The sequence below is a fragment of the Triturus cristatus genome, chromosome 2_1 (genome assembly GCF_964204655.1).
Source record: "Triturus cristatus chromosome 2_1, aTriCri1.1, whole genome shotgun sequence".
Lineage (NCBI taxonomy): Eukaryota > Metazoa > Chordata > Amphibia > Caudata > Salamandridae > Triturus > Triturus cristatus.
In genome coordinates this window covers 1039020934-1039047001 of record NC_140581.1, presented here as the reverse complement: position 1 = coordinate 1039047001, position 26068 = coordinate 1039020934, and the positions used below count along the sequence as shown (strand labels likewise).

General features: G+C 40.9%; 1 protein-coding gene across 2 annotated transcripts in view; it reads left to right on the top strand.

Moving 5' to 3' along the window:
• The window catches only part of LOC146866307 (uncharacterized), a 292597-nt gene that overhangs the window by 145867 nt on the left and 120662 nt on the right, over positions 1-26068 (top strand). For both annotated transcript variants that reach the window (XM_085640842.1, XM_085640841.1), the window contains exon 7: positions 22916-23036. In XM_085640842.1, the coding sequence (XP_085496968.1) occupies positions 22916-23036 (121 nt within the window). The remainder of the gene's footprint in view (positions 1-22915; positions 23037-26068) is intronic.

The window sequence follows — 26068 nt, the reverse complement described above, 5'->3', positions numbered from 1 at the left end:
AAATTGCGTAACTATACGCAAGCAGCGTAGGAAAATTACGGACGTTGCGTAAACCGTACGCTTACCGTGAGCTTACGGTACGCGTACTAAAAAAATTAAAAAAAAATTAGAAAAAAAGTACTGCAAATAAATTTTACATGTTTATTTTAAAAAATATATAAAAAAAAACATTTTTAAGAATTTTAAAAATTTAATCATAGTCTTTATAAAAGGTAAGAAAATTAAAATAAAAATATGTTAGAAAAAATAGAAGAAAAAAAAAATTAGCATTTAAAAAACCTTGCAAATTCACTGAAAAAACCATGGGTTTCACACACGTTATAGTTAGGAATTAGCATTTAAAAAACCTTGCAAATTCACTGAAAAAACCATGGGTTTCACACACGTTATAGTTAGGAATTAGCATTTAAAAAACCTTAGAAATTCAGTGAAAAAACCATAGGTTTCACACACGTTATAGTTAGGAATTAGCATATAAAAAACCTTAGAAATTCAGTGAAAAAACCATAGGTTTCACACATGTTATAGTTAGCTGGACATTTTACTCGTAAAAAACCAATGAAATTCCCCCGTTATAGTTAGTTCAGCTAACTATAACTCGCGCGCCCGCAATGAACTGCTGATGACGTCACATATTACATCACTCATGACATGGTCAGTGACATCACTCATGACATCACTGATGACATCTCAAATGACATCACTGATGACCTCACTGATGACATCATCCTTGTGATAGAGTGGCAGACCTCCTCTTCCCCTAATAAAACCTTTGATACACACATTCAAAAATAGAGACTAAAATTTACAAAACAATGGACATACCAATAACAGTTACAACAACCTCTTCAGTAATTCTAAGATCCACATACACATCCACTCATTCACCAACAGTCCAATACAGTCACTCATACATGTACTCACTTTTCATATGTACTCATACACCTATACATCCTGTAACACAATGCCACTCATCCATAGAGCTACTCACACACATAGTCACTCATGCTAATAAAGAATCAAACATACATTTACTTGCATATACAGTTATACACACACCACCACACTTACTTCTACGGAAACTTACACATACTTAGTCTTTTAAACAATCACTTATGGAAATACATACTTATTCATACAGGAACTCTTTCAATCTCTCACTCTCACATATACTCACATATATAAACCAATAGTCACATATACTAGTTTTAAACATATGTAGTTACTCATAAAGACACTATTGAGACAGTCATTCACTCACTAACACACCCATACATACACTCATCCACCCATGCAGTCCTGCACACATGCTCTGTTCAACACATACAAACAGTGAGTCACTCATTCATGCACCTATGCACTACGTCATACCCCCCACCGAACCATGCAGACACTCAGACTGATACTCAAAAAACCAACTAATAACCTATATAGACACCCATGTAGCTACTCACCAACCCATGCAGCCACTTATACACAAAGTGAAAAAATGATACAGATATTTATATATTTAAACATTACTCACTAAGCCATGTATTCACTATGATACACTTAATCAGTCAGTTACATAATCAATTTTTCAAAAAGAAATCATCCATTTAGACAGTAATATACCCATTTATTCTTCCATCAACCTTGAGATATACATATATAAAACATATTTAATTTTCAGAAAAACACACATTCACTGGATGATGTCATCAGTGAGGTCATCAGTGATGTCATTTGAGATGTCATCAGTGATGTCATGAGTGATGTCACTGACCATGTCATGAGTGATGTAATATGTGACGTCATCAGCAGTTCATTGCGGGCGCGCGAGTTATAGTTAGCTGAACTAACTATAACGGGGGAATTTCATTGGTTTTTTACGAGTAAAATGTCCAGCTAACTATAACATGTGTGAAACCTATGGTTTTTTCACTGAATATATATATATATATATATATATATATATATATATATATATATATATATATATATATATATATATATCCACCATCTCAAGTTTTTCTTTTTAGGAGAGCCACACGCAGGTAGGTAATCTTTCGTTTATTTATGAAAGTTGCAGCGCAATGGAGGGAAAACTGCCACAATGTCCAAAGAGCCTACCGCGTTTCATGCTCACACGCATTTCATCAGAGGCTTGAGTTCAACAGCGCATGAAGCAAATGGCATCACTTTATCAGTCTCACCACCTGGCACAGTGGGCGTTGGCTCTCCCAGAGCCTGATGGTAATCGTAGTGCCTTTAGTGTTACTTCCGTGAGCTGCTTTCATGCGATGCACAATCAAGAAGAATAAAACCCCAGTGGGTCTGGAAAGAGTCCCCTTTACACTGGACTGCAAATTACATCTTCCATAAAATGCCTCGCTGCCCTTTAACGCTGCTTGCCGGTTGACAGCAGCTTGGTCCACTTCCTTGTAGCTGGGCTCCCCTCCGACCGAACACAGCCGTTAACAAATCCACCATCTCAAGTTTTTCTTTTTAGGAGAGCCACACGCCAGTAGGTAATCTTTCGTTTATTTATGAAAGTTGCTTCATGCGCTGTTGAACTCAAGCCTCTGATGAAATGCGTGTGAGCATGAAACGCGTTAGGCTTTTTGGACATTTTGGCAGTTTTCCCTCCGTTGCACTGCACCTTTCATAAATAAACGAAAGATTATCTACCTGCGTGTGGCTCTCCTAAAAAGAAAAACTTGAGATGGTGGATTTGTTAACGGCTGTGTTCGGTCGGAGGGGAGCCCAGCCACAAGGAAGTGGACCAAGCTGCTGTCAACCGGCAAGCAGCGTTAAGTAGGTCGCCAGTAGGTAGATATAGTTTGGACCTATTTTCCATAGGAAATCCGCAACATTCTATTTGGAATAACTGTGGCGCGGATTGACGAATCTTCGCGAAATTTTCCAATCTTTTGGCCAGCTCCGGTCCGCTCCTATCCTGAAAGTTTCACAGTGATTCGTCAAGCGGAGGCCGAGAAAAAAGGGGGGTCCCAAAACACATTTTCCCCATGCATTTTCCCATAGGACCTTTAGCCGCAGCTACAGCCCGAACTGCTGAACGGAATTACACCAAATTTGGCAAAGAGGTAGTCCTCAGTTCAGACTCGTGCTTTTTGATTAAATGGTATAAATCCGTTCAGTAGTTTCTGAGAAAATTACAGTTAAAAGTACATATATGTCTATGGCCTCGGAGGATCCGCGCACCCTCCCGATCACGAGCTGAATTTTAATTGGCTGCCAACACTCTGAATCAGACAGTGTTGGCAGCCATCTTGTGCCTCGGCCCCAAAATTATTATTTTTATTTTTTTTAAACGAGAGGATGCACGCTGGATGCGTGCATCCTGCCGATAGAAAAAAAAATTCAGCGCTAAATATGCTAATTTGACCCCGGGGGTGCCAAATCCCTGGGGCATAATGAAAAATTAACTGTGGGGGGGTCCCAATGCCCCCACACTGCCCGGGGACCGCCACCCCCAGGGCTCTAACATAATATAGGTGGGGGGCTCATGGCTCCCCGCAGCCCCAGGGACCGCCACCCCTGGGGCTTCTTTAAAATGGGGGGTGGGGTCCCCGGGGCCATAAGTGGCCACAGGAGGGGGGCAAGGCAGCCCCCCTACAAAATATATATTTTTTTTAAAAAGGGCAATGCCCCGGGGGATGGGGTCCCTGGGCAAATTAGTGCCTCGGGAGGGGGGCCACGCGGCCCCCTTCCCGATTTTTTTTTTTATTTAAAAAAACAAATTGGGGGCAGGCCCTGGGGGGATGGGGTTCCCAGGGCAAATAAATTAGAAAAAGAAGGGGGGCTACACAGCCCTCCTTCTAAAAAAATTTAAAAATTAAACGACGGGATCGGGCCGGAGGCCACGCCCCCTCCTTGCACCACTCTACAAATGCGCCCCTGGCGCGTTTGCAGAGGGGGAACTAATTCCCCTTGAATACTGGGGGTCCCTGGGGGCCAACTAGCCCACCAGGAACCTCCAGTATGCCCCAGGGGGCTGCGTTGCAGAGAGGTGTAATGAGGCCATGCCCCTTTTTACACCTCTCTGCAATGCAGCTCCGTGGCGCTTACTGGAGGTACCTGGTGGGCTAGTTGGCCGCCAGGGGACTTCAGGATTCAAGGGGACTTAATCCCCCAACTTAAAACACGCCATGGGGTGCACTTGCACAGTGGTGAAGGTAGAGGGCGGGGCTTGAGGTGATATGTGTGCAAACACACCCTGTGGCGCGTTTTAAGTTGGGGAATTCATTCCTCTTCAATCCAGAGGTCCCCTAGGGGCCAACTAGCCCTCCAGGTCCCTCCACTAAGCGCCACGGAGCTGCGTTGCAGAGTGTTGTAAAAAGGGGCGTGGCCTCTGAACACCTCTCTGCAACGCAGCTCCCTGGCGCATACTGGAGGTCCCTGGTGGGCTAGTTGGCCGCCAGGGGACCACAGGATTCAAGGGGACTTAATCCCCCAACTTAAAACATGCCACGGGGCACGTTTGCACAGTGGTGAAGGTAGGGGGTGGGGCCTGAGGTGATATGTCTGCAAACACGCCCTGTGGCGCGTTTTAAGTTGGGGAATTCATTCCTCTTCAATCCAGAGGTCCCCTAGGGGCCAACTAGCCCACCAGGTACCTCCAGTAAGCGCCACAGAGCTGCATTGCAGACTGTTGTAAAAAGGGGCGTGGCCTCTGAACACCTCTCTGCAACGCAGCACCCTGGCGCATACTGTAGGTACCTGGTGGGCTAGTTGGCCCCCAGGGGACCGCAGGATTGAAGAGGAATAAATTCCCCAACTTAAAACGTGCCACAGGGCGTGTTTGCACACGTCACCTCAGGCCCCGCCCCCTTCCTTCACCATTGTACAAATATTCCTCTAAAATCAGCCGAACTACAAATTCTGATTTACTCACCTGTTATCAGGAGAGAACCCAGTGCTGCATCTTTTAGCCCAGCACTGACCCTGGAAAGTAATTCTAAGCGTACTTACCAGTAACTTGTATTTCCTTCCATAGGAATCCATTGTGTGGTTTTCAGCAGAAAAGTTTCTAAGTGTCCATTTTTGAAATGTTCAAATATTCCTCTAAAATCAGTCGAACTACGAATTCCAATTTACTCACCTGTTATCAGGAGAGAACCCAGTGCTGCATCTTTTAGCCCAGCACTGACCCTGGAAAGTAATTCTCAGCGTACTTACCAGTAACTTGTATTTCCTTCTATAGGAATCCATTGTGTGGTTTTCAGCAGAAACGTTTTAAGTGTCTATTTTCACAAACTAAAAATATTCCTAAAAAATCGTCTGTGTGACTTAAACACATTCTTTCAACTGTTTACTGGAGATTCACCAGTGCTGGATCCAGGATCCACCACTGAGTAAGAAAAAGTTACGATAACACTACTTACCTGCTAAGTGAATTTTCTGCCATAGGATAACATTGGTGATTCTATGCGAAAAAAGTTCTAAGTGTCAACTTTTAAAATACAATAATATTCCTTAAAAATCACTACTGTAACCAAAACGCTTTTACTCAACTGTTTACAGGAGATGTCCAAGGACTGAATCTAGGATCCAGTCCTGTGGTTAGAAAAGTGATCCATAAAGTAACTAATTGCATTTGACTTGAAATTCACATTGAGCTCAATGTTGCATTGTGTTTGAAATTGTGTTGCTCATTGCAACAACTGTAACTACTTTACTTAAAAGGCTATTGCCTATTTGTAAAGTATTTAAACTAAAGTAATTCATTCTGAGAAAGTATATTTTGTATTGTAATGTATAATGTAATTTAAAAAAAAAACATCTAGAAATAAATAGTTTAAAAAATGTAGTAAATTAGTATAAAAAAATCAGTATAACAATTAATACATTAAAAATTGTCATTTACAAAACCTTTGAAATGCACTGAAAAAACCATAGGTTTCAGACCTGATATAGTTAGGAATTAGCATTTAAAAAACCTTTGAAATACACTGAAAAAACCATTGGTTTCAGGCCTGATATAGTTAGGAATTAGCATTCAAAAAACCTTTCAAATTCCCTGAAAAAACCATAGGTTTCAGGCCTGATATAGTTAGGAATTAGCATTTAAAAACCTTAGAAATTCACTGAAAAAACAATAGGTTTTAGGGGTCTTATAGTTAGCTGGACATTTCACTCGAACAAAACCATTGAAATTCCTCCGATACAGTTAGTTGTAATAACTACATCCCGTGTGCCCGCAATCCACTGCTGATGATGTCACATATTACATCATTCATGACATGGTCAGTGACATCACAGTGACATCACAAGGATACAATGAGTCACAAAGAAATAAAATATCCAAGAAGGAAGTGACTCAAACAGATAGATTCATCAAAGAACAAAAATATATTTCCACTACAACGTTTCAGGTTCTGCTTCCTCAGGTAGTACAAGATGGTTTGCTCTGTGGCTGCACAGATGACACAGCTGAATTTTCAAAAACCATCATGAGTGAAGATTCCATTTGGAATGTGGAATCAATGCAGTAATCAGGTTGTTGAGATAAAATGTAACTGCATTCAGTCCATCCGTGTGTCGTATGCTTCTGTAGAGGGAGCATATGTCCATGACAATAAATAAATATTCATCTTGCCACATGACTGTTTGTACAGTGGATAAGAAGTGCCCAGTGTCTTTGATGAATGAGGGTAATTCCTCAACAAATTCATGGAGAACAAAAGTCCACATATCACGACATTGCTTTACATAGGCTCCTCTGAGCAGATATGATTGGCCTACCAGGGGTGGGCACCTCTTGTTTATGTACCTTGGGAATAAAATATAAAACCACAGTGATTGGGAAATCGACTTTCAGAAAACTGTATTCATTTTTATTCAGTAGTCCGTCCCTTTTCCACTGTCCAAGCTCTTTATGGATAGTGTCCTTTAGTTGTCCTACATCATTGGCCGTGGCCTTCTTGCAACATAATGCATCATTCAGATGACGGTGTGCCTCTTGTAGATATTGACTTTTCGGCCACAACACAACGTTTCCTCCTTTGTCGGCCTTCGTTATTATTATATCAGTATTGTTATTCAGTTTTTTCATCAAGGCTGAATACTGTTTGTCACGATAAGATCGATGTTTCATTGTTTTAAGTACTTTACGATTTAGCGCATTGAGATCATTGATTACACAATCGCTGAAATTGTCAATAGCATCTTTTGGCTTGAGTGGAATGAAGGAAGATGCCGGGCGGAATGGGCTCTGAGCTGGTGAGTTTCCTGTGGTACAGAGATTGGACAATTGTTGTTGTGTTGACCAATCAATTTCATCTGAATTTTCAGCGAGGGCATGCATCGTTTTGAGATTAGTTATAGCACTGACTAGAAGCTGTATGCTAGGTTTATGAGAGGTCGTAATGTTGGCAGCAATGATCGAGGCTTTACTCAGTTTGAAATGTTTCAGTAGTTTTAGTTTCCTTATAAACTTAAAGACGTCGATTCTGGTTTGGACATATTTGAAACGACTTTGGGGGCAGAAAGATAAACCTAATGCTAATAATTGCGTCTCAGCTACCGTGAGAATCAAATCAGTTAAATTAATGACGGTGTTATCCATGGCAGATTTACACATAGTGCTTAGTTCTTTCTCTTTGTGTTTCGCCATCTGCTCCTGTTGTTTCCTACTTTTACATTTACATCTTTGTTTTCTACACTCGTTCCTCTGTCTGCGCCTCTCGTGGCCTGCGTAGTTTGCCACAGGGTTTGGCGGCGATCTTCTACTAAAAAACCCAATTCCTCAGATGGAGATCCACTATCATCTGAACCCGTGCTTGCGCAGGCTGGTGTGTGTATATATTACCTACTGGCGGTCGCCAGTAGGTAGTTATAGTTAGGACCACGTTTCCATAGGAAATCCGCAACATTCTATTTTGAATAACTTTGGCGCCGGTTGACGAATCCTCGCGAATTTTTCAAAATAGGTGGGGCGCTACGCTCCGCTCCTACCCTGAAAGTCTCGGGGGGATCCGTCAAGCGGGGGCTGAGATAAAAGGGGGGTCCCAAAACGCGTTTTTCCCATGCATTTTTCCATAGGACCTTTAGAACGAGCTACAGCCCGAACGGCTAACAGAATTACTCAAAATTTGGCAGAGAGGTAGTCCCTAGGTCAAGGAAGTGCCTTTTGTAGGTTTGGTGTAAATCTGTTCAGTAGATTCTGAGAAAATAGCCTTTAAATCAATATATATATCTGAGCCCGCTTACGGTACGCTTACCGTACGCTTACGGTAAGCGTACGGTGGCGTGCGCGAGCGCGATTCTGATTGGCTCTTAGATCTTAGTAAACATTCAAATCGGTCGAAACCAGGAAGCGGCGGCCGCCATTTTTTGTATTTCACTCTGGAAAAAAAAGAGTGAAAACAAGGAAAGGGGGCAATGAGGAGAGTTACAGACCCCCTAACATTTGTAAGGGGGTCAAAGAAGGACAGAAAAGTACAAAAAAACCATTTATTGATTTTTAAAAAAATCACGGGGTACGCGTACGGTAAGCTTACGGTAAGCGTACTGTAAAAAAATAAATAAATAAATAAATGAAAAGCAGATTTAAGAGTTTAGATATTAGGGAGCTCTAAAAAGAGCTGTTGTGTTTATGAAGTCATTTTTTAAGTGGTACCTACAAGTAAGTACCGATGCAGAGTCTAAGGTTCAAGAGGAAGACTCTGTTCCCTTCATCATTGAAGTGCACACCATCTCCTCTATAAATGTCTTGCATGTCATAACGCAAGTTGTTGTGGTAAATGGCACCCATACCATACTCACGGAGGAAAGCAGAAACAGAATGATTGGACCAGTTCCATTTTTGCCTTTGGCATATGTTGGAAAACACAAAGGCAGTTTTAGGGAAAAGTGTAAACAGTTGTGGAAAGGTGTCCTTCATAAGCATTTCCAGACCTACCCCAGTCAAAGTGCCTAGGTCATTGCCACCACAGTGCACTATTATGAGGTCAGGGTGTTGGATTTGAATGAAGGATTTCACCAATGGCATCAATTGGTGCCACTTTAACCCTCTCTGACCAATCCATTTAATGTCTACATTTGGCAAAGCAAGGTCTCTCACCATACCTGTTTTCTCTGCAAACTTTTCACTCCAGAAGACATAGCTGTGCCCTACAATCCACACTGTGAACATCTTCAAAGGAGAACTGGATGCACTCAGGAGGTGTCTTTCAGTAGAATGGCAATATGAAAAGAAAGACAGTTTGGAAATGGAGGCATACATATTTTTTACAAAACAAAAATAACTGATTGGCTGTTTCATACCATTCTAGAATAAAAACTAGGCTGTATGTGTAAATTAATAGAAGCATGTTTTGTATTGGTAAAAAAAAATGTGTAACCAAAGAACAGTACTATGGATTTGCTGTTAGGTTTGAAAAGTCAAGCACTCTTGCTCTGTGGAATTGAAACATTGTTTGGCGAACTTCTGACCTAACTCAACACAGCAGTGTTCCATGAGCTGTTGCTATGGTAGCAGGCAGAAGTCAAGTTGGGGGAAGGGTACTAGGCAGAAGTCAAGTTGGGGGAAGGGTACTTTTGGAAAAGGGTTGGTTTTCAACCAATAGAAATGTGTGATTACATTTGAAAAAAAGGGGGAAGCACTGAGATTTGAAACTTACAAGTATATGTGTGGAAAAATAGAGGGAAAGTTTGCCATTATCTGGTTCTGCTGAGAGGAGAGAGGTGAACACAACAGAGATCCTGGCTCTGATAATCTGCTGTTTGAGTGTCACATTTCTTTCACAACTAACTAATTTTAAAGGTGAGTTTACAGTTTGAGAGGGGATGTATGTGGTAACTTAAGAAATGAATAATAGAAATGGAAATTGTTTTTGTTGTAGTTACACATGGTGGTTTCATAATGTGTCAGTCTGTAAAAGTGATTTTCACTTGCCCCGAAAAAAAAAAGAGCAGTAAGTGTGCTTTCAAATTGGCAAAGAAATTTCGTTTTGGGACTAATGTGAAAACATGACTCTGTGTGCAGAGAGGAATTATAGGCAGAGATTTATTGCGTCTTGCTCTGGTGATTTCACAGTTGCATTAGATGGAAAGGGGGAGCGAATTTTTGGGGGAAGAAGCAGAGTCTTAGCACACACCCATGTGCTTGCCATGTATAGTCATGCACAGTATTTACAAGCGAGTGGGGTTTTCAGGTTTCAGTCTGTAATGCAAATACATTCAGCATCACTAAGGCTGGTTGCCCTTGCTGGAGTGTAGGCAGTCACCGAGAATACACATGGTGGTGGTCTGAAAAAACAGTTTGGACATGTGCATTTAAATAAATCAAAAAAAGTGGTTTCATAATGTGTCAGTCTGTAAAAGTGATTTTCACTTGCCCCGAAAAAAAAAAGAGCAGTAAGTGTGCTTTCAAATTGGCAAAGAAATTTCGTTTTGGGACTAATGTGAAAACATGACTCTGTGTGCAGAGAGGAATTATAGGCAGAGATTTATTGCGTCTTGCTCTGGTGATTTCACAGTTGCATTAGATGGAAAGGGGGAGCAAATTTTTGGGGGAAGAAGCAGAGTCTTAGCACACACCCATGTGCTTGCCATGTATAGTCATGCACAGTATTTACAAGCGAGTGGGGTTTTCAGGTTTCAGTCTGTAATGCAAATACATTCAGCATCACTAAGGCTGGTTGCCCTTGCTGTAGTGTAGCAGTCTGGACATGGGCTTTTTAAAAAATCTGAAAAGTGGTTTCATAATGTGACAGTTTGTAAAATTGATTTTCACTTGCCCAAAAAAAAGAGCAGTTAGTGTGCATTCAAATTGGCATAGAAATTTCGTTTTGTGACTATTGTGAAAAGAAATGTAGTAATATATTTAAATACAATAAAGGAATTGTTACAGAGAATCGGTGAGATCTGTACAAATAAAACTTTAGAATTTTATTGGATTACCATTGGAAATTTAATCAAAAAAGAATTTTAAAATTACTATTTGGTCTAAAGGAAATGAAATCAGATGTATTTTGGAGTTATTTGAGATATAATATTGTGATTATACTTCTGAAACAAACATATCAGACGGTATTTTAAAGAAATAAGTATTGGTATTAGATGATATTTTTTTAGAATATTATGCATTTCTATAATGTTAAGTTTAAGTAAAAAAAGAATCAGGGCTTTTTTAATACAATCTTTGTGATTGTTATTTTTTTTTGCCCGCTGTAAAATGATGAATGCAATTGCTTTCACAATTTATAGTGAAATGCAATATATTCTGAAAACAGCAAAAATAAGGCAAAAATATTTTATGGAAAAAAATGTAAATATGTGTACTGTATTATAAAATGTTTTAAAAATATTAATACTTTTTTCTTTTTTTCCAGATAGATATAGAAAATTTTCGAAAACTACAAACATTTTTAAAACTATTTTTAAAAAAAACAAATGAATAAATATTTTTTCAGTGAGTATGGTAAGTCAATAATAATAATTGTAGTCTCTCAAGGACCTTGTAATGTGTTTATTGATTTTTAGTGTTTTTTTTTTAAAAAAAAAAAAAAGTACGCGCACCGTACGCGTACGGTAAAAAAAAATAAAAAAAGTTTTTAAAAACATATGTAAAAAAAAGATGAAAGATAAGGTTGGCTCTTAAAAGAACCGTTGTGTTCATGCAGGGACAGAGGAAAGGAAGCATGGGAAAATTATTCAAAGCGACAAATGTGTTGATCTATTTTGTTGTTCACTAGGGAAACACTGGTCTCCCTATAGCAAATTAGATCTTGACAAAATGTGCATCGAATATCAACCTTCCGAAATCGAGGGTTGATTTCCAGAGGGCCAGCAAAAGGAGATTCTCCCCCCACAGATGAAGGGCTCACCTGACCTGCAGAAGAAGGAGTCAGCCCTGCAGATGATGGTTCAGGCTGAGCTGCTGTGGATGTACTGGCTTGTCTTTCTGAAGAGTTACCTCCAAAAAGATGACCATGTGTCCTTCTGTGTACATCCTGGAGGTGTCTCTTCATGGTGTGATTCCCAAAGGAATACTTCCTGTTAGGATTACCTCTAGAAAGTACACGCTTACACAGCTTACAAGTCACTAAGGGTGCATTTACCTTTTGCTGGCCTTCAGGAAAAGTAAAATAATCCCATACATAAGAGGGCTTTTGTTTCCTCGATCTCTGCCTCAAGACAGTGCTGCTAGTGCTAGCCTCACTCTCAGAAGAGCTCTGCTGTTCTGCCATCGTATCCCAAAGACAAACCAGCTCCTTCTCCCAAGGGATCACAAGCAGAAATGAGGGGAATGGGTGTGGTGTAGGAGAGTTCTAGAACTGAAAGTAGTTTCAACCAATCAAAAGTTGTGTTTCATGATCACATGACCTACCGTACGCTTACGGTACGCTTACGGTACGCTTACGGCAAAAGTGCGCATGCGCGTAAAAAAGACACGCGCTTGCGCGCAAGCGCATAACAGTGACTCCCGGCACTTCCGCGTAACGTGCGCGTGTAGCGTACACGCGTACGCGTCCCACGCGGAGTACGCGCGGCTATGCAAATTGCGTAACTATACGCAAGCAGCGTAGGAAAATTACGGACGTTGCGTAAACCGTACGCTTACCGTGAGCTTACGGTACGCGTACTAAAAAAATTTAAAAAAAATTAGAAAAAAAGTACTGCAAATAAATTTTACATGTTTATTTTAAAAAATATATAAAAAAAAACATTTTTAAGAATTTTAAAAATTTAATCATAGTCTTTATAAAAGGTAAGAAAATTAAAATAAAAATATGTTAGAAAAAATAGAAGAAAAAAAAAATTAGCATTTAAAAAACCTTGCAAATTCACTGAAAAAACCATGGGTTTCACACACGTTATAGTTAGGAATTAGCATTTAAAAAACCTTGCAAATTCACTGAAAAAACCATGGGTTTCACACACGTTATAGTTAGGAATTAGCATTTAAAAAACCTTAGAAATTCAGTGAAAAAACCATAGGTTTCACACACGTTATAGTTAGGAATTAGCATATAAAAAACCTTAGAAATTCAGTGAAAAAACCATAGGTTTCACACATGTTATAGTTAGCTGGACATTTTACTCGTAAAAAACCAATGAAATTCCCCCGTTATAGTTAGTTCAGCTAACTATAACTCGCGCGCCCGCAATGAACTGCTGATGACGTCACATATTACATCACTCATGACATGGTCAGTGACATCACTCATGACATCACTGATGACATCTCAAATGACATCACTGATGACCTCACTGATGACATCATCCTTGTGATAGAGTGGCAGACCTCCTCTTCCCCTAATAAAACCTTTGATACACACATTCAAAAATAGAGACTAAAATTTACAAAACAATGGACATACCAATAACAGTTACAACAACCTCTTCAGTAATTCTAAGATCCACATACACATCCACTCATTCACCAACAGTCCAATACAGTCACTCATACATGTACTCACTTTTCATATGTACTCATACACCTATACATCCTGTAACACAATGCCACTCATCCATAGAGCTACTCACACACATAGTCACTCATGCTAATAAAGAATCAAACATACATTTACTTGCATATACAGTTATACACACACCACCACACTTACTTCTACGGAAACTTACACATACTTAGTCTTTTAAACAATCACTTATGGAAATACATACTTATTCATACAGGAACTCTTTCAATCTCTCACTCTCACATATACTCACATATATAAACCAATAGTCACATATACTAGTTTTAAACATATGTAGTTACTCATAAAGACACTATTGAGACAGTCATTCACTCACTAACACACCCATACATACACTCATCCACCCATGCAGTCCTGCACACATGCTCTGTTCAACACATACAAACAGTGAGTCACTCATTCATGCACCTATGCACTACGTCATACCCCCCACCGAACCATGCAGACACTCAGACTGATACTCAAAAAACCAACTAATAACCTATATAGACACCCATGTAGCTACTCACCAACCCATGCAGCCACTTATACACAAAGTGAAAAAATGATACAGATATTTATATATTTAAACATTACTCACTAAGCCATGTATTCACTATGATACACTTAATCAGTCAGTTACATAATCAATTTTTCAAAAAGAAATCATCCATTTAGACAGTAATATACCCATTTATTCTTCCATCAACCTTGAGATATACATATATAAAACATATTTAATTTTCAGAAAAACACACATTCACTGGATGATGTCATCAGTGAGGTCATCAGTGATGTCATTTGAGATGTCATCAGTGATGTCATGAGTGATGTCACTGACCATGTCATGAGTGATGTAATATGTGACGTCATCAGCAGTTCATTGCGGGCGCGCGAGTTATAGTTAGCTGAACTAACTATAACGGGGAAATTTCATTGGTTTTTTACGAGTAAAATGTCCAGCTAACTATAACATGTGTGAAACCTATGGTTTTTTCACTGAATTTCTAAGGTTTTTTATATGCTAATTCCTAACTATAACGTGTGTGAAACCTATGGTTTTTTCACTGAATTTCTAAGGTTTTTTAAATGCTAATTCCTAACTATAACGTGTGTGAAACCCATGGTTTTTTCAGTGAATATATATATATATATACATATATATATATATATATATATATATATATATATAAAACATATTTAAACTACAGAAATGCACAGTCACTGGATGATGTCATCAGTGATGTCATCAGTGATGTCACTGACCGTGTCATGAATGATGTAATATGTGACGTCATCAGCAGTGCATTGCGGGGGCGTGAATTATAGTTAGCTCAACGAACTATAACGGCTGGATTTCTCTGGTTTTGTACAAGGAAAATGTCCAACTAACTATAACATTCCTGAAACTTATGGTTTTTTCAGTGAATATATATGTGTGTGTGTGTGTGTGTGTATATTCACTGAAAAAACTAAAGATTTCAGGGACGTTATAGTTAGGAATTAGCATTTAAAAAACCTTAGAAATTCACAGAAAAAAACAAAGTTTACAGAGAAGTTATAGTTAGGCTGACATTTCACTCGTACAAAACCTGTGAAATTCAGCCGTTATAGTTAGCTAAGCTAACTATAACTCACGCCCCCTCAATGCACTGCTGATGACATCACATATTACATCACTCATGACATAGTGACATCACTGATGACATCACTGAAGACATCTCAAATGACCTCCACAGTATTCTACTCTGCCCCACTGCACTCTTTACCACTCAATTTCATGCCATTCCAATCTACACTATTCCACTTTACACCCCTTGACTCTAAGTCACTCTATGCCACTCAACTCTATCCTATTCCACTGTACATCACCTCACTCTACGTACCTCCACTCCACTCTACGCTATTCCACTCTATGCCACTTTGTTCTACAACACTCCACTCTATGGCACTCCACTCAATACCACTCCACTGTATGCCACTGCACAATATGCTATTTCACTCTACACCACTCCATTGTATACCACTCCACTTTACACCACTCTAATCCTCTATGCACTATTCCACTCTAAGCCACTCCACTATACCCCACTCTACTGTATACCACTCCACTCTACGTCACTTCACTCTATTTCACTCAATTCCACTACATTCTATGCCGCTCTACACCACGCCACTGTATGCTGTTCCACTCTTCGCCACTCTACGCCACTCCACTCTACGCTACCCCACTCGTCGCTATTCGACTCTTTACCCACTCTACACCACTCTACCCTAACTTATTCTAATGTATGCCACTTTACTCTATGTCACTCCACTGTGCACTATTCTACTCTACACTACTCAATCCCACTCCACTCTACGGTATTTCACTCTGCACCACTCTCTCTATGCAACTTTACTCTATACCATTCTACTCTACCCCACTGCACTTTATGCCACTACATTCTATGCCATTCCACTCTATGCCAATCCACTCAATGCCACTACTCTCAACTCCACTCCACTCTTGCTATTCAACTCTACGACACTCCACTCTACACCACTTTAAGCCACTTGACTCTATGTCACTCTGCTCTTTGCTATTCCACTTTTTGCCACTCTAAACTTCCCCACATTATGGTATTCCACTCTATGCCACTCCAGTCTACGCTATTTCAGTCTGGAGTGGCATCACTCCAGTTTACACCACTGCACTCTATGCCATTGCACTATATGTCACTACACTTACACTACTCCATATTACGGTATTCCACTCTATGCCACTCCAGTCTACGCTGTTCCAGTCTAGACCACCCCACTCTTTGCAATTTCACTATATGCCACTATTCTTTACGGCACTCCGTTTTACGCTATTCCACTCTATGCCACTCCACTCCATGCCTCCCCATTCTACACGCTCCACTTTACACTACTTCACTCTTCTAAGCTCCATTCCATGCAACTTCACCTGTACAACACTTCACTTTAGACCACTCCACTGTGTACCACTTAACTCTACACTATTCCACTCTACCCCACTTAATTATATGCCACTCTGCTGTATACCACTCCACTCTACACCACTCCACTCCATGCGACTCCACTCTGTGCTATTCCTTTCTGAGCAACTCAAGTCTATGCCACTTGACACCAATTCACTCTACAGCTTTCCATTCTACGCCACTCGACTTTATGCCACTTTATTCTAGACCACTCAGCTCAATGCCATTTCAGTGTACTCCACTCCACTCTACACAGCTCCACTCTACAGTATTTTACTCTACTCCACTACACTCTACACCACTCAATTCTAATTGTTACTAAAATACCATCACATTCTTAAAATGTCTAACATTAGATTAAAATAGAATAGTAGTAAGAAACTGCAAAAAAGTGCAAAACAACATACAGTGACGTGCTTTGGATACAGACATTATCACATGAACAAGGGGGCAAGAACCAGGAAATTGTTCCTTGGTACAGCTAACCAATAAAGCATTTTCTTTACATAGACAAACCAAAGAACCCAGTTTAATTTATATAGGGATAAACATTCACCAAGAAAAGCTCTTAGCCGGCCCACTTCTGGTTTACCCCAACTATTGATCTATAAGGTCAGTGGAGCAAGACCAATTATAGCTTCCAAATAGGTTAAGCCCAGCTCTTCACGACAAATAAAAGATGCTATTCTCCTGGGCCCCAACAGGAATTAGCAAGTGAAACCATTTTCACCGTAGCCCGAAGACACATGCTTCATAAAACCCTACAGGGATACACTTACTTTTATAAATATCTACTGATTACTTTATTGGCTGTGACGTAACCTGTGTGTGAAACGCAGCAATCATCAAATGTTTTTTCTCTAAATTAGTGATGTCTCAAGCTTAACAGAGGGTCCCAGTTGAGTGCTGATTTAGGTAAAATCCCCAACTGATTAAAACACTTGGTTCTTTCTAACTGGGCACCCCCCAACCAATGGGACGTAGATTTTGTCTTTGCAGGGCCACAGGTCATGACAGTGGATTTAGAAAAATTATCCCTTAAGGACTGCTTCATCAGCGTACAATAGGATGGGGATTAGACACTTCTCCACCCTAGGTATGTCTTTCCCTTTCCTCAATAAAAAACTACTAGCCTTAGCAAAAAAGGGAAGTGGGCCAAAATACACCACTGTCGTATGCCTCTCTGTGTTTTAATTGAGGGGGTAGATGCACCTGAGGGCCCATAACAAAGCGTTACTGAAGTTTCCCAGTGCATATAATTTGATTGTAACTTCTTAAATATTTGACCATTTGAAGTCTGGACAGGTTCTGTGGAGAAGGTGAATTATTTACTACGACCGGAGTCCCCTCTATTGCTACACTTGGGGAGTGGATGTCAGTTCCAACTCATGTACCAACTCCTTGATTTTCAATTAAAATTCTTCGTTCCAATGAGTAAGACAAAATTGGGGCTGCACTGCGTAAATCCTTTTTTCGACCACCTACAGTTCAGAAGTTATTGCACCCATAACAGAGCTTAAATAATTAGTAATGGAGGTTGTTGTCTTAGGCTGGTCCCCATTTTACATTTTATGCCATAGTCTTACTCTTTAACATGTTTGCACTACAGGTGAGAATAAATGGCCTACCTCTTTCTTATAGGCACATTCATCAGGACAAAACATCCTCAGGGCTAAGAGTGATGGCCCAGACCATCCTCCTTCGGGCGTTGACAGGCCCAATCTTCACCCCGGCATGCACCCGGGTGCATCCTGTGCCGAGGAAATCCATGGTGCCTTATGTGCAGAGCGGTAACTCCATCTCCTGGAAGCAGAGTCGCCTGGGGCATGTAGTCCTAGCCCTAACTGGCCCAGTTGAGGCCTAGTAGACCAGTGTTTTCAAGAAAGCCCTTTAAAAAAACATTGACATGTGTTTGATTTGTTAAAAAAAAAATCAGGCTACACAGTGCAGCAATTAAACTAACCCCTAAGGGGGTCATTACGATCTCCATTGTCCCAGGGATTGGGGCCAGCCGGTCCCGCAGGTGCAATTACAATGCGACCGCCACCACGGCGGCCGCATATGGCACTTTTAACATTGCAGGGGGTGCTGCTGGCTGCAGCATCTGCCTCAATGTTACAAATTCAGTGTTTGCATTTCCCTGCACTACTTGACAGGCACATTGTGGTGCCTGCCACATGGTACAGGGAAATGTGGGGGGCACCATAGGTGTCCCCCAAGTGCACAAACAATCAGCCCCTGCACTAGGGGGGCCTGCAATGGGTCCCCAAACTCAATCCCCGCCAACATTTCCATGGCGGGGGAACAGTCATGGAAAGGCTGGCGGGGTTCAGCATCAGACGGTGCCTGCTAGGCATCGCCACCATTTAGGGATGTGGGGCGGCTCCGACAGGCAATCGTAAGAATTGCCTCTGTCGGACCCGTGGCAGACGGGCTTTCCACCCACCAGCACACCGCCCGCCATCCTTATCTGGTGGGCAGGGAATGGCTTTATGATGGCAGTAAACACGCCACTGGCAGCCTGCCAGTGGCGGGTTCAATGCCATCGTAATCAGGTCCTAAGTTCTTTGCACTCCAGCTGAAGGGCAGACAGTTTCAGCTTCAAGTGCTTTATTGTTAGCTGTCCTGGGGTCAGGAATGTAATGACCCTGGAGTCGTACCTTTTTATGTTGATGGGAGGATGTTGCACTCCCTGCAGTTCCAAACACCAAAAATGCTTGGTGGTCCTCCTGCCTCTTTTAGGGGTTCCACAAGGCTGAAATAAGATCTGTGAAAAGCCTTCATAGGACATTATGGGGCGCTTCATGCTTGGATCAGTGAATAATAAATGAGCAATGTCTGCAACTCATTTATTATTCCTTTATTGGTTATTTTATTACTATTTTTGGATGTCCATGTGCACACCTGGGACAACACACATGTTTAATTATTGTTGGGGGACATTGAGGAGCCCCAGGGCCACAGCGGCCTTGCTGGCTCCTTGCAAGCAGCCCCATGGGCAACGCAAAGGCTGGAAACATATATATATATATATTCTTTTCTAAAATATTGGGGTGCTCCAGTGCTCACCTGGGGCACCTCACTCATGCTTTGTGCTGGTGGGAGCTGGCATCTTTGTTTTGCTCCCACACTGGCAGGAGCAGAATAGTTTTCTTCTCCCACGTGGGCGCTAGCAAAGTTCTGCTCCCTGCCTTGTAGAGTGCAGTCAGGGTAATCCCACATTATCCCTAGCAGGGAACTACAGTGTCTCTGGGAAGAAGTCCCTGGGAAACTGCAATGTATTGGGCCCTGGGGATTGGGTTCCCAGGGCCAATGCCAGCTCTGGGAGGCGGGCCCGACACCTTGCTGATGTGGTGGCAGCCATTCAGTTCTCAGCATGAGATCTCCTAGGTCCTTTGAGTCTCCGCGGCATGATAAATACAACATTTTTGAGCCTTAATTACTCAAAAACTATTAAACGGATTTACACCAAATCACAAAAAGCTTTCTGGACCAAGATCTAGCTTTCTGCCAAATTCGGTATACATCAGTTCAGGAATTTAGGCTGTATCTGTGTCTAAAGTTCCTATTCCACTTGATGGATACCCCAAAACTTTCCATGCACAAATTAGGCTAAAAAAAAGCCCTTTTTCGGACAGTTTCATGAAGATTCTTCAAATAACACCAAATTATAAGCAGCACAAAAAGGGCATTTCCTATGGAAACATGATCCAAACTATAACTACTCAGTATATTTGAAGGCTTGCAGTCCTAATAGAAAAACATGCTCATATATACTTGCAAAACAAAAAAGCAGTAGAATACCAAGGACCATTGCTTATACATCATAGACCACAGGTCCGATGTCACATAGTACATAATATTATGTATACACATGACAATCCTGAAAGGAACCTACAACTATTCAGTCTACATAGGAATATAGTAGAAAAGCCGAAAATGATAGCTTGAGGAATACATTAAGGCCAAAAAGGGACCAGCCAAAGGGGAGTCATATTATTCATCAGTTTTCATTTGCAGAGAGATAAATCCTCAAGAAAGGAGGACAAGACAGGAATAAAGGGACACAATAATTAAATAACCATTAGTTTCTGTCCAGAATTCTGCATTGAAGGCATGATGTGAAATAATGTCTGCCATCTGGATAACATACTTTATAGCTTTAAAAAATAGCACACTCAGCCCTGATTCTAAATACATAGAGAAGAATGACTATTATCTGGTGCAGTGCCTTGGTATAGAGATGGGGTCATTCATTTTTTATTTCTCTAAGAATATTTGTTTAGGGTCTTGTCACAGATTATCTCACCATTTAGAGTCATCAGATGTTGGACCGTTCACGTTAATCAATTTTTCTTGGCACATTACCAACCCATGATTTGTTCATATAAGATAACACTGCTTCTATATGAGTCTCCTGAAGTAAACAAGTTTCAGCTTTGTGTCTAGCTAAATAACCTAGAACCTTAGAACGTTTAACAGTGTGTCTTAAAACTTTAACATTAAAAGAAACAATTTTAATAACTTCAATATTATCCATTTGTATAGAAGAGAGAGCTCAGTAAAGCAGTAAACAAACAAATAGATTAAGAAAGTAAAAGGTAGCTTTAACATGAGGTAAAAGGAAGAAAAGGAAATATGTGGACAAATGCTAAAAAGACGACATAGACAAACATAAACATGTCAACATACAAGTATAAATAGTAACCCAGGATCACACACATGCATATGCAAGATTGACCTGCCTAAATAAAGCCATCATAGAAGAACTTAGAAAAGTTATCAAGAAAAACCTATAACATAGGAATCCAGTGTCAGACACATTTGTTTCCATTGAGAGCAGTAACTACTGATCCAAGAAGAGACAAAGATCCTCAGGGCATTGAGAAGACTTGGAAAAACTATTATTCCATATTCTCATAGTAGATGGGTCAAAAAAGTGTGCATTTGAAACCACAGCTTCTTAGTTATGGTCCGAGGTCCGAGAACTCCTTGAGTATTTTAACAGTTTTTAGCGAAGTCTTGGTGAATAAAAATGTTATGGCCATTGACCCTCAAAGACAGGATCTCTCTTGCTGCTTTCCAGATCATCACCAGATGATGACGCAAAACTTTGAAGATCATTTGTCATGGTTTGGTATGACTTGGATTACGATGTGAATGAATTCTATGTGCCTTCTCATTTTTATATTTTTTTCTGGGAAAGTATGGTGTAAAAGACCAGGTAAAACATGCTCTAAATATTTTCTGCAGTTATTCCCTTCAACATCCTTCAGGTTGTACCATCTATCGCGATTTTCAAAATCAAGCAATAAACTACTCATCTGCAATATTTTTGCTGTAATAATCAATAAACCGTCGATTTTGGATTTGTTATCCTGAATATTTATTGCACTGTCCGAGACCTTCATAGAAAGACTTGCCATATCTTTGCTATATTTTTAATTTCTGACGCAATATTTTCTGTATTGGAATTCCTCTAATAAAACGGATAAAGAAGGTTCCTCAGACTCCACAATTTTTGACTTGACTGGTGGAGGAGAAATATTTCTTTTGATTTAGTTCAACACAATATGCACATTTTCCCTTCCATTTTGATAATGAAACTGCAATATTGATAAAAGCAGCTTCAAATGAAGATATAGGAAGAAATAAATGAGAAGCTCTGCAAGAGGAGACTGTGCAGCAGCTAATATGAGCTGTGGGTGTGGTTTAGGCCTCAGCTGCGCCATTTCCTTTCAGTAACTCTGCTCTCCTGACAGAACACTTCGGCAGAAGCTCACTTGACTGACCGGTGAAAGGCTGAAGAAGGGACCCACCTGCTAGGCAGCCAAAAATGACCCAGCGACGACAACAACACCAAATGCTAGCCTTACTTCACACTCAGGAGAAAAACCAAGCAAACTCGCCAAATAAGTGGCATTTAAATCCGCAATAAAGTGGGCTTTACGGAGATTTATCGAGAGGTGGCCATCTTGTTTTGCACACTCGCGCAATTGCAGGATGGACACTCTCTATGGGCATCTGTATGAGGTTCTTGGGTTTGGGCCTGTTAAGTCTACTGAGGGTACCAGTAACTTCAGGGCTGAGAGGAGATGAGGGTTAATAGTCTTATTCGAATTACTGAGAGTAAATATGCAGGTTACCTTTAGTTGCACGATTTAGTTCTTCTTTTACAAGTTATTGTCATCACTAATGAATTAAAATCGAGACTTTAAGAGAACTTTTTGAATGTTCATATTCTGAGGATAAACTGAGAATTTGAGAAAACTGTATTCTCGATGCTCAAAATTGGTAAACAACAAGACCCCCAGAAAAGGGTTTTCTAACTTCAGTTTCTCCACAGAAATTGAGAATGGAAATTTGAGACCATTGTATAACTGCTATAATATATAAATGTTGGAATAAACTTCCCTTATTCTACTAGAACATGTCAAATGTGTCACGTGTGGAAGAAAATAAAGTTGAACTTATAAGGAAACAATTTTCGAATTCTTGCAGGTTTGTGGCACTGATAACAAGACGTATGACAGTGAATGCCACCTGTTTGGTACCAAATGTCAAATGGAAGGAACAAAAAATGGAAGCCACTTACATCTGGATTACAGAGGATCCTGCAAACGTGAGAGCATACTTTTAATCTTAGTTGTTCCCTATTGCTTTTCCACTTTTCTTATCAATTAAATGCTTAGATGCTTTGTGGGCCATTATTAGAGCATTGGGGCTGATTCCAGTTCAGGTGCAGAGTTACACGTCAAGCGATATTTGCTCATGTGCTCATTATGCATGATTCATTTTTCACATGGGCAAATTGACTATTCTGTGCTATTTGCCCATAGCTTTTTGGATGAAAAACCTCACTAGAATCATCTTAGCAAATAATACAAAATTCAAATTTGTGCACCTTGGAACGTGCACAGGTTTTCAAATATGCTTGCCCTGGAATGCTAAATGTTCCCTGGTGCACAAATCAGAATTTCATGCTACTTGTCCTTAAGATTCTCAGCGAAGACCAACTTTTTTGTGATGAAAAAAATGAGGGTACTTACCATGGAGGGGGTAATTTGCACCAAAGAAAATACTAAGGGCCAGATTTAGTACTTTGTCACGCAGCACTGTGCAGCAACCGCAAATGCTGCACTGTGTGAGAAGGAGACAGCAGGAGAGCACCATATGTACAGAAATATGGCACTCTCTTCCCCTTTACCTAACACCCGCGCAGAAATGTGCAGCCGTGCCTTTCCACCATAGTGCAAGGGTTTCTCCGTGACTCTAGCATAGGTTTTATACTGAAAGAATACCCTTCCAGGACAAAATACTATCCTTAGACTAACTTTAAACCTTTGCATGTGTGCTGTACAGCAAAGCACACATGCAAAGTCGGAAAAGAAAGGAGAAATAAAAGCATTTGTCCTTCATAGTGCCTATCTGAAATGGGTGCTATATTCTGACACTGAACCTTGTCAATTTTCTAAAGTAAATAGGGCTTATTATCTGAAACCTTGGATGGGTGCATTGCATGCACTTTGTGTTACTTTCTAGGGCTTTTCCAGTGTAAAACAGGTTTTACACTGGAAAGTAAATAAGTGAAAAAAGATTTAGCATCGTACGTGGCATAAAATCTTAGTAAATAACCCCCCTGTGTCAGAAATTGAGTTGTTGGTTGACTGGTGTGTGGCTGTGAGCCATGGTCAAGTAGCAACCTCAATCCGTGTCAGGGTGAGGCACAAACCAGCACTGAATTGACCAGTGCTCAACCCTCTGGTAGCTTGGCACAGAGCAGTCATGCTTAACTTAGAAGCAATGTGTGAAGTATTGTGTAACCTTTCAAACAGTAATAAAAGTGAAAACACCACACAAAAAGGATCCCACATTAGGGTAGGAAAATATAACTCATTTTGTTAATGAAAACAAGACCAGGGTGACAAAAATCCAATCAGGACAACCTGAGATATTCAATTTTAAAGATTTGAGAAAAAATAGCTCCAAAAAGCACAATGAGCCGGACCAGTACAAAGTCAGAACTTCAGGCCCACTGTGATAGAGCAGATACCAGCTACAGGAACCCAGTAAGGCTCGCTCAACTAAGTGCCTTAAATCGGTTTTTGATGAGAGTTGCAAGGATCCGCGTCCAAGATGTGTCGCGCAGCCAAAGCGATGCATCAGTTCTGAGATGCTGCAAGGCTGCGATGCGAGGGCCTGCATTGTCATTGAGGAGCCCATCAATGTAGCTTGCGCTGCGAAGTCTGCCGTCGGGGATACGTTGTGAAGTTGGAATGATGTGTCTAGTCCAAAGAGCTGCGAGGCTGCGATGCGGAATCCGCTGTCGACATTGAGGTTGCTACTGGCAAGGGTTGTGAGTTCCTTTGCCGAGGATGCGCCACGCAGTGGCGATTCCGATGGGCTGCTGCGACATTATGGGTATTTGAAATTGATCTAATCCATGCAGCAGCGAAGATGTGACAGTTCTAATGTGGGACGCACAGCAGAGGGGATGCGTCAGTTCTGCTGGAACCACAGAGGCTGGCAGAGCACCTTAAGCCCACTTCGAAGGGTCCAGGACCATGGTGACACCACTTGGCAGCGTAGACTCACAGATGGCACAGTCCAGGTGTGGGTGCAAGGTTGTTGTAATACTGTTGTGTCGCTGATGCTTCAAATCAGGAGGCCTGCCAACTAGCCCTTGACCTCACTCTGGGTTCTGGGTTCAAGAGATGCAGGTCCAGCCCCAGGTAAGAGGGCAGCAGGCAGCAGGTCAGCACAGCAGGGATCAGTTCCTTCAGAGCAGCAGTCCAGCAGAGTAGCAGTCCTTTCAGCCGCACACCAGTTCTTCTTGCTGGCAGAGTATCCACAGGTCCAGAAGAGTACTGCAGTGGTGTTGTCCGAGGCTCAGTATATATACACCGAGTTGTGCCTTTGAAGTAGGGAAAAGCTTCTAGATTCATGCCTTTAAAATGCACAGGTGCCTTGCCTTCCTAGCCATGTCTCCAGACTAACTACAGGGGGTAAGCAGTCCTTTGTGTGGAGACAGGACACACCCTATTCAAGTGTAAGTGGAGTTGGGTCCAGCTCCTCCCTCCCATCCTTCCAGTGATTGCTTATCCAGTCACACATAAGCTACCCATTATATGTGTCTGTCTAGGAGGAATACACAATCTCCAACTGTCAACTGCATCCAGTCATGTAACCGAGAGAAAGGCTGCAGTAACCAAATGGCTAAGACAAGAAAATTCCAATGTTCTAAAACATTTTCAGAATTGTAATTTAAAATCCAAATTCAGTGTAAGTTAGGATTTTAAAATGTGATTCCCCAGACACCAATCATGAAAAGATTACATGTTCCCATTTAGAAATGTCACTTATTCGAGAGTCTTTCACTACCAGGACATGAAAAACTTAAAGGTAATTGTCCAACTTTTTTAATACACTGCCCCCTGCCTCTGGGGCTGCCCTGGACTTACTTTAGGGATGACTTAGATATACTAAAAAGGAAGGTTTGGGCCTGGCAAAAGGTTTATTTTGCCAGATTTACTGGCAGTTTAGAACTGCACACAAAAAAGCTGCAATAGCAGGCCTGAGACATGTTTAGAGGGCTATGTAAGTGGGTAGCCCACTAGGCGAGTCATAAGGCCAGCAAAAACTGGAGATCTGAAG